Source organism: Erinaceus europaeus, chromosome 18 (genome assembly GCF_950295315.1).
Source record: "Erinaceus europaeus chromosome 18, mEriEur2.1, whole genome shotgun sequence".
NCBI lineage: Eukaryota > Metazoa > Chordata > Mammalia > Eulipotyphla > Erinaceidae > Erinaceus > Erinaceus europaeus.
In genome coordinates this window covers 54,494,115-54,508,388 of record NC_080179.1, presented here as the reverse complement: position 1 = coordinate 54,508,388, position 14,274 = coordinate 54,494,115, and the positions used below count along the sequence as shown (strand labels likewise).

The window sequence follows — 14,274 nt, the reverse complement described above, 5'->3', positions numbered from 1 at the left end:
CATAGTCGGTCAGAAGTATGAGTTATAAATCGAAGAAGTAGCAACATACAGTAATTGACTATTTTCTGCTAAAGCAAACAGAATTCAAGCTACATCTGGAAAGATGAATTTGTGATTTTATTTGCATTTCCTTTAACCTTTACTCCCTTTTCCCCCCATTCCTCACAATCACATGTGCAATTAACCAGACTAAACTTTTAAATATCCTGATCACCATTACCTGTTCTCTGCATTCCATCTTCCTCATATCCTTACTTTTCTTTTTATTATTTCTTTATTGGGGATTAATGGTTTATAGTCAACAGTAAAATAAAAGTTTATACATGCATAACATTTCCCAGATTTCCACATAACAATTCAATCCCCACTAGGTCCTCCTCTGTTTTTTTTCCTCTTTCAAATTTGAAGCTGAACACTCATTTATTTAAATATATATCAAATTAATGAGAAATAGAGGGGAGAAAAATAGAGCATCACTCTGGCATATGTAGTGCTGGTGATTAAACTCAGGACCTCATGCTTGCAAGTTAAACACTTAATCTACTGTGCCATTTCCCAAGCCACATAACCTTGCTTATTTATTTTATGTTTTATCACTTCACGCAGTATACCAAGAACCCTGATTAAAGGCATATTATCTGTTAAATATGCTTAAATATTACTTTTAAAAGATGCACATCCTAGTGGGAAGGAGATTTAGCAGAACCTTGGTTGCCATTTTAAAGCATAGTGATTTTAGGGCTATAAGATAGTTTACCTAGTAAAGCACACAATTGACCATGTACAGTGATTCAAGTTTGAGCCCCCTGACGGGAGTACCATGCACAGGGGAAGCTTTACTAGTGCTGGACTATCTCTCTTCTTTTCTGTCTGATACTGAATAGGATGGAGAGGAGGGGGTGGAGTTCTCCAGAAATAACATGAAATCACACAGGTACAAAAAGCTCTGACAGTAAATGTTAGTAGTAAGTACTCAGAAGAAGAAAAAATTGTGTATTTGGCCATTTTTATAATATTGCCAGGGGCAGGAGTAGATAGCATAATGGCTGTGCAAACAGACTCATGTCTGAGGCTCTGTCAAGTTCAGGTTCAATCCCCTGCGCCACCATAAGCCAGAGCTGAGCAGTGCTGTTAAAATAATAATATTGCCAGAAACCTGAGGGAAAACTTCTGTGTTTCACAGGATCATATTTTTTTCCTTTTTTCTTTCTTTTTTTTAGGTTTATTTAATTAATTTATTTATTTATCTTTACCAGAGTGCTGCTCAGCTCTGGTTTATAGTGGTACGGGGATTGAACCTGGGACTTCAGAGCCTTAGGCATGAGAGTCTCTTTGCATAACCATTATGCCATCTGTTCCTGCCCTAGGATCATGTTCTTATTGAACTCACCCAAGCTGGATTGAAAGGCTCCACAGAAGGAAGTGAAAGTTATGAAGAGGATCCCTACTTGGTGGTTAACCCTAACTACTTGCTTGAAGATTGAGAAATTGAAAGTAACTGACCAGAGTGAGAAAACTATGACCCTCTGTCTGGAACCTGAATGGATCTCTGTTAAGGAGACAAATGTTTCTGGGAGTGATGCTTCAGGAAGATTTATTTTTACTAACAAAAATCAAGCTGATGGTCCAGTGCATCACATTTCTCATATGCTTTTATACAATAAGGGCTTCAGTACTTTGTTTATGTGAATTTTTTCTAAGTGAAGTTGGAACCTTATAATGTGTGGTTTTTGTAACTAAGCCCTTTCATGTGTAAGAAAAGGTTTGTTTACTTTTATGGTGTATGGTTATCTTATTGAGGAAATAACTTTTTCAGTTGCCATGTACTATTTTTTTTCCATTACAATAAAGTCATCTGTTAAGTGGTTTTTGTTCCTACTCTTATTACTACCTTTTTATAAATATGACTTTTTTTTTCTTTTTGCTTTACCTGGGGTAAGAGCATTAGTGCTCATACTGTGAGATTTTTCTGCCTTCTTAGGAACAGACTAGTATTTCTTGAATTCCTTTCTATAGGTCTTATTTATCTGTATACATTGAACATTTATTACAGGTATACCATAAACTGAACATATATCCTCAAGGTAAGTTATCCTAGCATATTTCAGAAGGCATAAATATAGCATTATGCTGAGCCTTTTAGATTAGTTTCACTATGGAGAGTCTTCTTTTCTAGAATATTATGAAAGCTTAGAGGGCCTTAGATGTGACTTTCCAACTTTAATTTCAGACCTGTTAATTTTTTTTAGGGATCGTTTATAAAAATTGTTTTAAAGTACTTTGTTACTATTAATTTTTTTACTTCTGTGTCATAAAATTAATTTTTCATTTTTTACCAGAGCACTGCTTAGCTCTGGCTTATGGTGGTGTAGGGGTATTGAACTTGGAATCTTGGAGCCTCAGACAAGAAAGTTTTCGTATAACCGTTATGCTATCTCCCCTGCCCCCTTTTTTCTTTAGATAATCATTGTCTATATTACAAACCATTCCCAAATTTTATTAACATCTTCTAAAAAGAAGTACTTTGGGGGCAGGAGCTGGGTGGTGGCACACCTGGTTGAGTGCACATGTTACAATGCACAAGGACCCATGTTGATATGCATGAGACCCCTTCTGTTTCATTTGGTTTAAATCCCCCCTGCTTAACACTATTCTATTTACATAACCACTTCATTCTATTTACATAACCGCTGTTAACAAGCACCACCCTCCATCCAGGGCATTAGTGGTTCAGTGATAGAATTCTCGCCTGCTCCACCCCCTCTCCTTGTCACACCTTGATCCTCTCCTTGTCACACTCTGATTTTCACCAGTCACTTTTCTCTCCACCCTCTCTATGTCACATCCTGTTTCCACCCTACTTGGCAAGTATATATAAAGACAGCATTGTGAGTTTTACGGTACCTTTAGTTTAGCTTAGCTCGGCCTAGATTGCGCTGCGTCCTGCATGAATAAAGAGATACTGCCTACAGCTCAACCATGAGTCCCTGGTCATCTGTTACCCGCCCGTGAAGCCAGCCCGGCGAAAACAACATAGCCCGGCAAAAACAAGAGACCCAGATTTAAGACCCCAGTTCCTACCTATAGGGGGAAAGCTTCACAAGTGGTGAAGCAGGGCTGCAGGTGTCTCTCTGCATCTCTTTCTGTCTCAATTTCTGGCTGTCTCTATCCAATAAAAAAAGAAAGAAAATTAAAAATAATTTGTGTGGCACTAAGTTCTTGAGACTTAGCTATGATCAAAATATTCATGATGCAGTAGTTGTTATTGCAGCATCCAACAACAGATGGCACTCAAGTATGCAGTACCAATTACGAAATACTTACTTGTGGTATATGAGTATACTGGCTTAAAAATGATGGGATGAAAATGGATAGAGAAGTCAAGAGTTAACAGATTAGGGATATAAACTGTCAAATGTATGTTCCTAATAACAGTAAGGGAGTCTTTGTTATTTGTTAGGACGGGCATGTTAGGTTACAATATCTCAGGCTTCCTATTAAAACAGATGTTGATATAACTGGACACATCAATCTGGACATAAAGTAACTGGTGATAGAACAGTTAGTGAAAACTCAGTAGGCAAGAAACACTCCCTTAACCCTACCTTGACTCCCATTTTGTTTTGTTTTTTTTTAATATTTCCTTTTTGTTGCCCTTGTTTTTATTATTGTTATTGTTATCGATGTCATTGTTGGATAGGACAGAGAGAAATGGAGAGAGGAGGCAAAGATAGAGAGCAGAAGAGAAAGGTAGACACCTGCAGACATGCTTCACCGCCTGTGAAGTGACTCCCCTGCAGGTGGGGAGCTAGGGGCTCGAACCAGGATCATTACATCGGTCCTTGTGCTTTGCGCCACATGCGCTTAACCTGCTGCACTACCTCCTGACTCCCAGGTTTTTGACAGAAATGGTATAGGGAGGTCTTAGAGCATGAATGAAGTTTAATTTTAATTTGAAGGAAAATTATCCTGTGTTTCTTGTTTTGTTTGGCTTTGTTCTGACTATTGGTACTGTGGATCAAACTTGGGACCTTGTGCATACACGTTTTGTGTGCTACCATTGTGCTATCTCCACAACCTTAACATTTTTTAAAATATTTATTCCCTTTTATTGCCCTTGTTTATTATTGTAGTTATTGTTTTTGTTATTGATGTTGTTTTGAGGACTATGGGGCCTCATACATTGTATGCATATTCACAACCTACCACAATGTAGTTGTTTCCTTATTGATGAATATCTGATGAAACGTGGCTTAAAAACATTTGTAGGGAGTCAGGCGGTAGCGGCGGGTTAAGCGCACATGGCGCAAAGCGCAAGGACCAGCATAAGGATCCCGGTTCAAGCCCCCGGCTCCCCACCTGCAGGGGAGTCGCTTCACAAGTGATGAAGCAGATCTGCAGGTGTCTTTCTCTCCCCCGTCTTCCCTTCCTCTCTCCACTTCTCTCTGTCCTATCCAACAACAACGACATCAATAATAACTACAATAAAACAAGGGCAACAAAAGAATAAATAAATACTAAAAAATAAATCTTTAAAAAAAAATTTGTACAAGGGGAGCCGGGTGGTGGCGCACCTGGTTGAGTGTACACATTACAGTGCACAAGGAGCCAGGTTCAAGCCCCCAGTCCCCACCTGCAGTGGGAAAGCTTCATGAGTGGTGAAGCAGGGCTGCAGGTGTCTTATCTCTCTCCCTCTATATCACCTTTCCCTCTAGACTTCTGGCTGTCTCTGTCAAATAAGTTAATAAAATTTTTAAAAATGTTAATATATATAAAAATTTATACATCCAAACTTGGAATAGTCATGTCTTCCCACCTTCCCCTAAGGAACATGTTTTAGCTATTCACTAAACATTTTTCCCCTCCATAAAAATCTCTTTTTTTTTTTTGGTTTGAGGATATATTTGGTTTTATGGCACTGAGTACAATTTCTTTGTTCCTAAGTAACAGTTTTACTGTTAATGACTTTCTGTTATTTTTTTTATTTCTTTATTGGGGAATTAATGTTTTATATTCAACAGTAAATACAATAGTCTGTACATGCATAACATTCCCAGTTTCTCATTTAACAATACAACCCCCACTATGTCATTTATCATCCTTCATGGACATGTATTCTCCCCACCCACCCACCTCAGAGTCTTTTACTTTGGTGCAATATGCCAATTACATTTCAGGTTCTACTTGTGTTTTTGTTTCTGATCTTGTTTTTCAACTTCTGCCTGAGAAAAATCTCTTATATGGTCTTATCACCCACATGCTACTTTACCTCCCTGTTGATGAAGGTATTGTGGAAATCCGAGCACTAAAATGTGTGAAACCAGACTTCTTTACCCTATTTTCAATAATGGTAACCAAGGTTACCTCAAAAGTAGCACTATTATATTAAAAAGTGACATCACTGCTCAATGATTTGTTTGGCTTCGTATGTTAACTCTCTTTTTAGTCACCAGATTCCAGATGCCGGCCAGGCTTCCCTGGACAGATGACCCCACCAATGTGTCCTGGAGCTCCGCTTCCCCAGAGACCCACACTACTAGGGAAAGAGAGAGGCAGACTGGGAGTATGGACCGACCAGTCAACACCCATGTTCAGCTGGGAAGCAATTACAGAAGCCAGACGCGGGGAAGCAATTACAGAAGCCAGACCTTCTACCTTCTGCAACCCACAATGACCCTGGGTCCATGCTCCCAGAGGGATAGAGAATGGGAAAGCTATGAGGGGAGGGGGTGGGAAATGGAGATTGGGTGGTGGGAATTGTGTGGAATTGTACCCCTCCTACCCTATGGTTTTGTTAATTAATCCTTTCTTAAATAAAAAAATAATAATAAAAAGTGACATCACACCTGTTTGTTTTTATATATATCTAATAATAACTTATGCAATACAACCTTTAAGGTGCCTGTCCTAGAATGGGAAGGGGAGGGAGAGGTGTATTAATAAATTTTTCATGTGTGAGTTTTGAAAAATGTTCTCATAATTTTTTTTTTTTGCCATCAGGGTTTTTTATTTTTTTGTTTGTTCTACTTCTAGTGTACAACTCCCACACCCCTTTAGAGAAATCAAGAAAGAACAAAAGGAGAAACCGCAGCACCATTCTACCTCTTGTGAAACATCCCTTGTGTACGACACTCCTAAATGGTGCTAGGGACCTTGAACCTGGGTCCTCATGGATGACATTCTACAAGGCAAGCTATCTCTCAGACCCATGTGTACATAATTTTAAAGAAGGAAAATTTAGTGACATTTTGTTCTATTATCTTTTTGGTTTTTTTTAGATAGGAAAGAGAGAAATGGAGAGAGGAGGGGAAGACAAGGGGAGAGAAAGATACCTGCAGACCTGCTTCACTGCCTGTGAAGCGACTCCCGTGCAGGTGGGGAGCCTGGGGCTCAAACCTGGATCCTTTTGCCAGTCCTTGTGCTTCGCACTATGTGCGCTTAACCCCCTGCACTACTGCCGGACTCCCTTTTTTTCTATTATGTAAAGAAATTTTTTAAAAATTTGTACCTAACGCAAATGTGAAGTTTTTCTTTAGACATTTTCCAAGTTCTTCTGCCTAAAATGTATAAGAAGTATGACGTCTTTGTATTCTTTTATTGTCTTTATTTATATTACACCATTGAACATGAACTGATTGTATTATCATAGGTAACCCAGTAAAATATTGCATTGATAATCATTTACTATTTTACAACCTCAGCAGTAGATATAAAGTAAGAAATCCATATACCTCTTAACAGTTCCTTGAAAATGGAGCTGGCTTGGAATTCAGTCTTTATTGTTCTCCTAAGTTTTTTGTGCTGTGGGTTAAACTGGGACTCTGATAGAAATTTCATTTCAACTGCTGGCCCTCTAACCCCCAACTTACTGCATAATTTGAGTACTCCACTGGAAAACCAGGATTATTCCAACTTTGTAGAAAGGAGCAAAGACATTTATGTTTGTCAGGAGCCACAGCCTATTTTCTTGCCTGAGTACTTCAACAGTGTTCATACCAGTGGGATTACCCATTATAAGGTGTTTCTGCCATGGGCACAACTTCTCCCAGACGGAAACTCCAGAAACCCAGACAAGAATACTGTGCAATGCTACCGGCAACTTCTTCAGGCCCTCAAGACTGCAAAGCTTCAGCCCTTGGTTGTCCTGCACCACCAGACCCTCCCTGCCAGCATTGACCAGAGAAATGAAGTCTTTGCTGATGTCTTTGCTGACTATGCCTCATTTACCTTCCACTCCTTTGGGGACCTTGTTGAAATCTGGTTCACTTTTAGTGACTTGGAAGGAGTGATAACAGAACTTGCCCACCACGAATCAAGAGCTTCACGTCTCCAGACTCTTGCTGAGGCCCACAGAAAAGTATATGAGATTTACCATGAAAAATATGCTGCTCAGGGTGAGTAGACATGACTGATGACCCACCAGAAACCTTTGTCACTCAGCTCCCCTATCCTTGGAACACAGCTTGCTGCTGACTCATGTCCACTTACTACTAAGAAATTAAGTCTTGAGGGCTGGACTGTAGCACACATGGCGTGAAGCACAAGGACTGGCGCAAGGATGCCAGCTCCATCTGCAGGTGGGGGGAGGGTGTCGCTTCACAAGTGGTTTAGCAGGTCTGCAGGTGTCTTCCTTTCACACACACCCCCGTTCTGTCTTCCCCTCCTCTCTCAATTTCTCTCTGCCCTATCCAAGAACAAGGGCAACAAAAAATGGGGGAAATAGCCTCCAGGAGCAGTGGATTCTTAGTGCAGGCACTGAGCCCCAGCAATGACCTTGAAGGCAAAAACAAACAAACAAAAAAAGAAATTAGTCTTGAAGATTTCCCAATGCAGAGACAGCAATGGCAATGACATATGTTGCATACTACCCAGTTTTTTCCTTTGATAACTGTCTTTTAATCACTCTGCCCAGTCTTGAGACTGTGCCTTCCCTTCTCCACTATACTTCCCTGATTTGTCCAGACTCCAAGTTGTCTGACTCAACTTCAGTTCCATTTTTGCTTGTGCAAAACGACTTAAAAGTTGTTTTGCACAAGCAAAAATGGAACTGAAGGTCTAGTGGACCCCCTGCAGGTGGGAAGCAGGGGCTCAAACATAGGTTCTTATGCTTGGTAAGATGCACGCTTACCCCAGGTGCACTGCCATCCAGCCCCCAACATGAAAGCCTTTAAAAAAATAGTTACTTGGGAGTCTGGTGGTAGCACAGCGGGTTAAGCGCATGGTGCAAAGTGCGAGGACCGGCGGAAGGATCCCAATTCGAGCCCCCGGCTCCCCACCTGTAGGGGAGTTGCTTCACAAGTGGTGAAACAGGTCTGCAGGTGTCTATCTTTCTCCCTCTCTCGTTCCCTCCTCTCCATTTCTCACTGTCCTATCCAACAATGACTACATGAATAACAACAGCAATAATAATTACAACAATAAAAGAATAAGGGCAACAAAAGGGAATAAATAAACAAATTAAAACTTTAAAAAGGTCCATGAAGGATGATAGAGGACCTAGTGGGGGTTGTATTGTTATATGGGAAACTGGGGAATGTTATGCATGTACAAAGTATTGTATTTACTGTTGAATGTAAAACATTAATTCCCCAATAAAGAAATAAAAGAGAAAAAAAAACTTTAAAAAATAGGTACTTATTTATGAGAAAGGAAGAGGAAGAGAGCACAACACTATGGCAAATGTGGTGTCAGTGACTGATCTTGGGACTGAACTTGGAACAACATGCTTGAAAGTCCAACACTATCTACTGTGTCCTCCTGGGTAAAAATGAAAGTGCTTTTGCATAACCATTATGTTATTTCTTTAACCCTCCTCTCTTTTAGATATTTCCTCCTCCTCCTCCTCCTTCATCTCTCAATAGCCCTCTCCACCTATCTCATAAAAGCAATTGGGTGAAGAAGGCTACTTGACAGTATTGAGGAATTCAGTTTATTCTCTCATGCCATATTTTGTAAATTATTCTTAGTATGAAGTTTGATGCAATGAGCATTCCTATATATAGATCTTTGCCTACATGATAATGTTTTTTTTATCTTTATATATTTATTGGATAGAGACAGCCAGAAACTGAGAGGGCAGAGAGTGATAGACACCTTCAGCACTGCTTCATGACTTGTGAAGCTTTCCCCCTGCAGATGGGAACCAGGGGCTCTCGAACCTGGGTCCTTGAGCACTATAATGTGTGCGCTTAACCAGGTGCGCCACCATCCAGCCCCATTGAAAGGAAAACTGACAAAAAACATAGGAAAAGAGAGGTACAACTCCACACAATTCCCACCACCAGAACTCCATATCCCCTCCCATCCCCTTATAGCTATCCTATTCTTTATCCCTCTGGGAGTATGGACCCAAGGTCATTATGGGGTGCAGAAGGTAGGTCTGGTTTCTGTAATTGCTTCCCTGCTAAACATGGGCGTTGGCAGGTCAATTCATACTCCCAACCTGTCTCTCTCTTTCCCTAGCAGGGCAGGGCTCTGGGGAAACTGGCTCCAGGACATTGGTGGGGTTGTCTGCCCAGAGAAGTCTGGTTGGCATCATGTTATCATTTGGAACCTGGTGGCTGAAAAAAGAGTTAACATGTAAAGCCAAATACATTGTTGACTAATCATGAACCTAAAGGCTAGAATATTGCAGTTGAAGATTTGGGGGTCTCTGTTTTGTATATAGCTAGTAGGCCTATTTTAGTTATATTTCAAAGGGCCCATGACTACTAGTTTTTTGTTTGTTTGTTTGTTTTAGCTTCACATCTGATATGCAGGTGGACCCAAGTTATTGTCTGGGGAGATTATGTCATGGCTGGAAAAAGGAACAGAAAGCTGGATCTGGGAAGAGAGCAGCTCCCAAATATTAGAAAGGTATATAAATAGTATTGACTGTAAACTCCATCGATTTGATGTGATCAGGGGCCCATATTCAGTTTAGGAGTCTATATAACCTCTGCATCCCTGTAGGTCTGAGCTCACATTCTGTGGTCATGAGTAGGAACATTCCAAGCTGCCCCAATTTAAGGACCCATCTTCCTCGGGTGATAAATAGAGTATGTTGTCCGGCCTCCTTTCAGAGGATGGACCATTCTATACCATTGTTGATCCACATTGAGGGCAAAGTCCTATGGGGGCCCACAAAGGGGTCCATTATGTCGTTCCTGATAGAGATTACCAGTAACAATGGAGAGAGGGATTTATTTTAGGTCTAGGCCCATCATGTCTGTTTGGGAATCTCAGGACTCCCAGACTAGGGCCCCAGCTGATAGGGTGGCCTGATAGTGACTAAAGAGTCATCATTAAAATATGCCAGTCTCTTGCCCTTATTTAGCTTTTGTAGTCCTTGCTTTGATAAGGTTAGTTTTGGACTGACTTGAGGGAAGTGTAATAGGAAATAGGTGAGGAGGGTATCTAAATCTAAGTAGAAACTATTTCATTAGGATCTTTATGGTGTCTTTTTAGGTCTTTCTACTTGCTTACTTCATATATCGATTCACTGCAGAATATTGTGCACTTTTGCTTTCAGGTATATATTTTGCCCTAATTTATGAATACATGTGAACATATGCCCTATCTCATGGGACCTGGTCTATAGCTAGGTTTTGGGACTTTGTTAGGAAGTGAACTACCCAAAATGGAATCCTATGAGAAAGGAAAGGTCTCAGCCGAGTAATGAGGCTAAAGGGTTGACATTCCACGCCTGATGTCTCTGGACACAGTACGAACTGAAGCATGCCGAGGTGATACACGTTGCACTGTTAGGTTGGGATCAGCAAATGCAGTATCATTTGTTATGAATTGAGAGAATCATGCTGGAAAGGAAAGTGAACCCTACCCTAGAGGTTCCAGGACTAGGGGAAATATAGGCTTTATAGAGGACGTGGAATGTTCCTGCTGTCTTAGGGTTTAAGAAGGCAATAGATAGTTATTGCTATACATAGTAATATTTTTAGGTAGATTATTTTAGTTGAAATGCCTGAGTCAAAAAAATTAAGACTTGAAAACAATTTGATAAATTATTTTCTAAAAAAGTTGTAGTAGTTGGAGGCCAGATATTGGCACATTCTGTTAAGCACCCTTATAACCAAGCACAAGGGCCCGGGTTCAAACCATCCCCACCTGCAGAGGCATCTGCTTCACTAGTGGTGAAGCAGGTCTGTAGGTGTCTATTTGCCATCAGGGTTATTGCTGGGGTTCGGTGCCTTCATAATGAATCCCACTGCTCCTGGTGGCCATTTTTTGTTTGTTTGTTTGATAGATACAGATTGAAGGGAAAGCAGAAGAGAGCGAGAGTGCCGCAGTATTGCTTCACTACCCATGAAGTTTCTGCCTTGTATGTAGGGATTGGGGACTTCAACCCCAGCTTTTGCGCATGGTAATGTAAACATTCTACTGGCTGCGCCACCACCTATCCCCTATAGTAGTTGATACCAACAGTTACAAAACAGTTCTGACCCCACTCAGCCTGTTTAATATTTGACAAGTTAACATCTACCATCTCTTTTTGTTTGGTTTTTATTGAGGCAGGAAGATGGAGAGAGAGCACAGAACCAAAACTTTCTTTTTATTTATTAATTAATTTATTTTTTGCGTCCAGGGTTATCACTGGGGCTCACTGCCTGCACCATGAATCCACTGCTCCTGGAGGCTATTTTTTTTCCCTTTTGTTGCTCTTGTTGTTTTATCATTGTTGTGGTTATTATTATTGTTATTGATGTCATAGTTATTGGATAGGACAGAGAAAAATAGAGAGAGGAGGGGAAAACAGAGAGGGGGAGAGAAAGATAGACTCCTACAGACCTGCTTCACCAAGTGGTGAAGCAACACCCCTGCAGATGGGGAGCCCAGAGCTCAAACCAGGAACCTTACTCTGGTCCTTGCTGTTTGTGCCACGTGCGCTTAAACCTGCTGCGCTACCGCCCAACTCCCAAATCAAAACTTTCTTTAATGTCGTAGGGGCTGGGCCCAAATCAGAGTCACACACAAGGCAAAAAAAAAAAAAAGTGTTGTCTCCTTATAAGTATCATTTGTATATTTATTTTTTTGTTTGTTGTTTTCTTTTTCTTTTTTCCTTTTTTTCCAGAATACTTCTCAGTTCTAGCTTGCGGTAGTGTCGGGGACTGAACCTAGGGCCTCAGAGCCTCAGGCATGAGAGTCTTTTTTGAACAACCATATTCTACCCCCTACCCCTGTATGCATTTTATTACAGAAGGATTAAACATTTTTCTCTCATGCCTGAGGTCACCAGTTTAATCCCTGGCACTGTGATTCTGACTTGGCTTTCTTTCTCATGTAAAGTGTTTTCTCTGATGTAACAGTTTTTTAATCTTAGAAAAAAAAGTATAATTTATGCACAAAATCAATGAGAGAGCTCACCGGGGGAGATGCCAGCTTTGTCATGTGTGGGACCCAAGTTTGAGTCTGGCACTACAGGAAGATGTGCTGCAGGCTCTTTCTCTCCTCCTCTGCCTCTTTTCTATCTGAAAAAAAAGTTGGCAAGAATCGGTGAATCTCTGGAGACAAGAACAACATCAGCAAAACACATGCAGTTTTAAAATGTTAAGCCCAAGATGAGGTTATATGTTCTGTATGTGCTGATATGATAATAGACTGGAGTATAGATATCTGTGAAATGAATCTTTGGGCACAGTCATTGGATAGCTGAAAAATAATTTTACCTTATCAGAACAAGGATTAAGTGTCTCTTTGTGATAGTTCCTGCTCAGAGGATTTCAAAGTTCCACTATGTTTATCAAAATGAGCACTGTTACACTAGAGGTGGCTTTAGTACCTGGATAGATCCTCCTCAGGTATATGGTGGAAAGAGAGAAGTCAGATAGTCCTTTTTTTTTTCTTTATTAGGGAATTAATGTTTTATATTCAACAGTAAATACAATAGTTTGTACATGCATAACATTCCCCAGTTTCCCATTTAACAATACAACCCCCACTATGTCATTTATCATCCTTCATGGACCTGTATTCTCCCCACCCACCCACCCCAGAGTCTTTTACTTTGGTGCAATACACCAATTCCATTTCAGGTTCTACTTGTGTTTTCTTTTCTGATCTTGTTTTTCAACTTCTGCCTAGATAGTCCTTTTTTTTTCTGATCATTTGATAATTATTTCATCCAGCTCCCCCTCCAGTACTATCAATACATTACTGATACAGCTGGAAAATTAGCTGGTTTTTTTTTTTTCTGAATATGAAATGCCATTAGAAATACCACAAAGGGGGAGCCGGGCGGTAGCGCAGCGGGTTAAGCACAGGTGGCGCAAAGCACAAGGACCGGCATGAGGATCCCGGTTCGAGCCCCCGGCTCCCCACCTGCAGGGGAGTCACTTCACAGGCAGTGAAGCAGGTCTGCAGGTGTCTGTCTTTCTCTCCCCCTCTCTGTCTTCCCCTCCTCTCTCCATTTCTCTCTGTCCTATCCAACAACTATGACATCAACAACAACAATAATAACTACAACAACAATAATTTTTAAAAAAGGCAAGGGCAACAAAAAGGGGAAATAAATAAATAAAATTACAAAAGAAAAAAAAAAAGAAATACCACAAAGGGGGAGTCGGTCGGTAGCACAGCGGGCTAAGCACAGGTTGCAAAGCTCAAGGACCAGCATAAGGTTCCCAGTTTGAGCCCCCGGCTCCCCACCTGCAGGGGAGTCGCTTCACAAGCGGTGAAGCAGGTCTACACGTGTCTCTCTTTCTCTCCCCTTCTCTGTCTTCCCCTCCTCTCTCCATTTCTCTGTCCTATCCAACAACAACAACAACAATAATAACTACAACAATAAAAAAGGGCAACAAAAAAGAATAAATAAATATTAAAAAAAAAAAAGAAATACCACAAAGGAATATAACTGATCCATCAATTGGGCCCATGTGCAGCTTTCCTGCTTAGCACTCATGATACAACTTTTAACATTACTTATGCCTAGAAATGTGTTAAAAATTTCAGACCTAGTGGGGGTTGTACTGTTATATGGAAAACTGGGAAATGTTATGCATGTACAAACTATTGTATTTACTGTTGAATGTAAGACATTAATTCTTCAATAAAGAAATAAAATAAGTAAATAAAACTACCAAAAAAATTTTCACTCTGAAAGAAATATCCACTTCCCTCCCTTAAGGCTACAGGTATGTTTCAGGCTCCTATCTCCTTTCTGTCTGGCATCTTTCCTCTGCTGCCTTTTCTTTCACTTAAGCCTCTTGTTTCTAACCTGTAAATTCAACTTTCTCTCTCCATTTGACCTCAATTCCCTGTGTCTCTTGAGTCCTCGCTTCT

The 14,274-nt window shown here is 40.5% G+C and overlaps 1 protein-coding gene across 1 annotated transcript in view; it reads left to right on the top strand.

The window, feature by feature from the left end:
* The window catches only part of MCM6 (minichromosome maintenance complex component 6), a 38,190-nt gene extending 36,325 nt beyond the window's left edge, over window positions 1-1,865 (top strand). Inside the window, exon 17 of the mRNA XM_060178047.1 lies at window positions 1,368-1,865. Coding sequence (XP_060034030.1) covers window positions 1,368-1,484 — 117 coding nt within the window. The 3' untranslated portion in view covers window positions 1,485-1,865. The remainder of the gene's footprint in view (window positions 1-1,367) is intronic.
* Window positions 1,866-14,274: the final 12,409 nt, after the last annotated feature.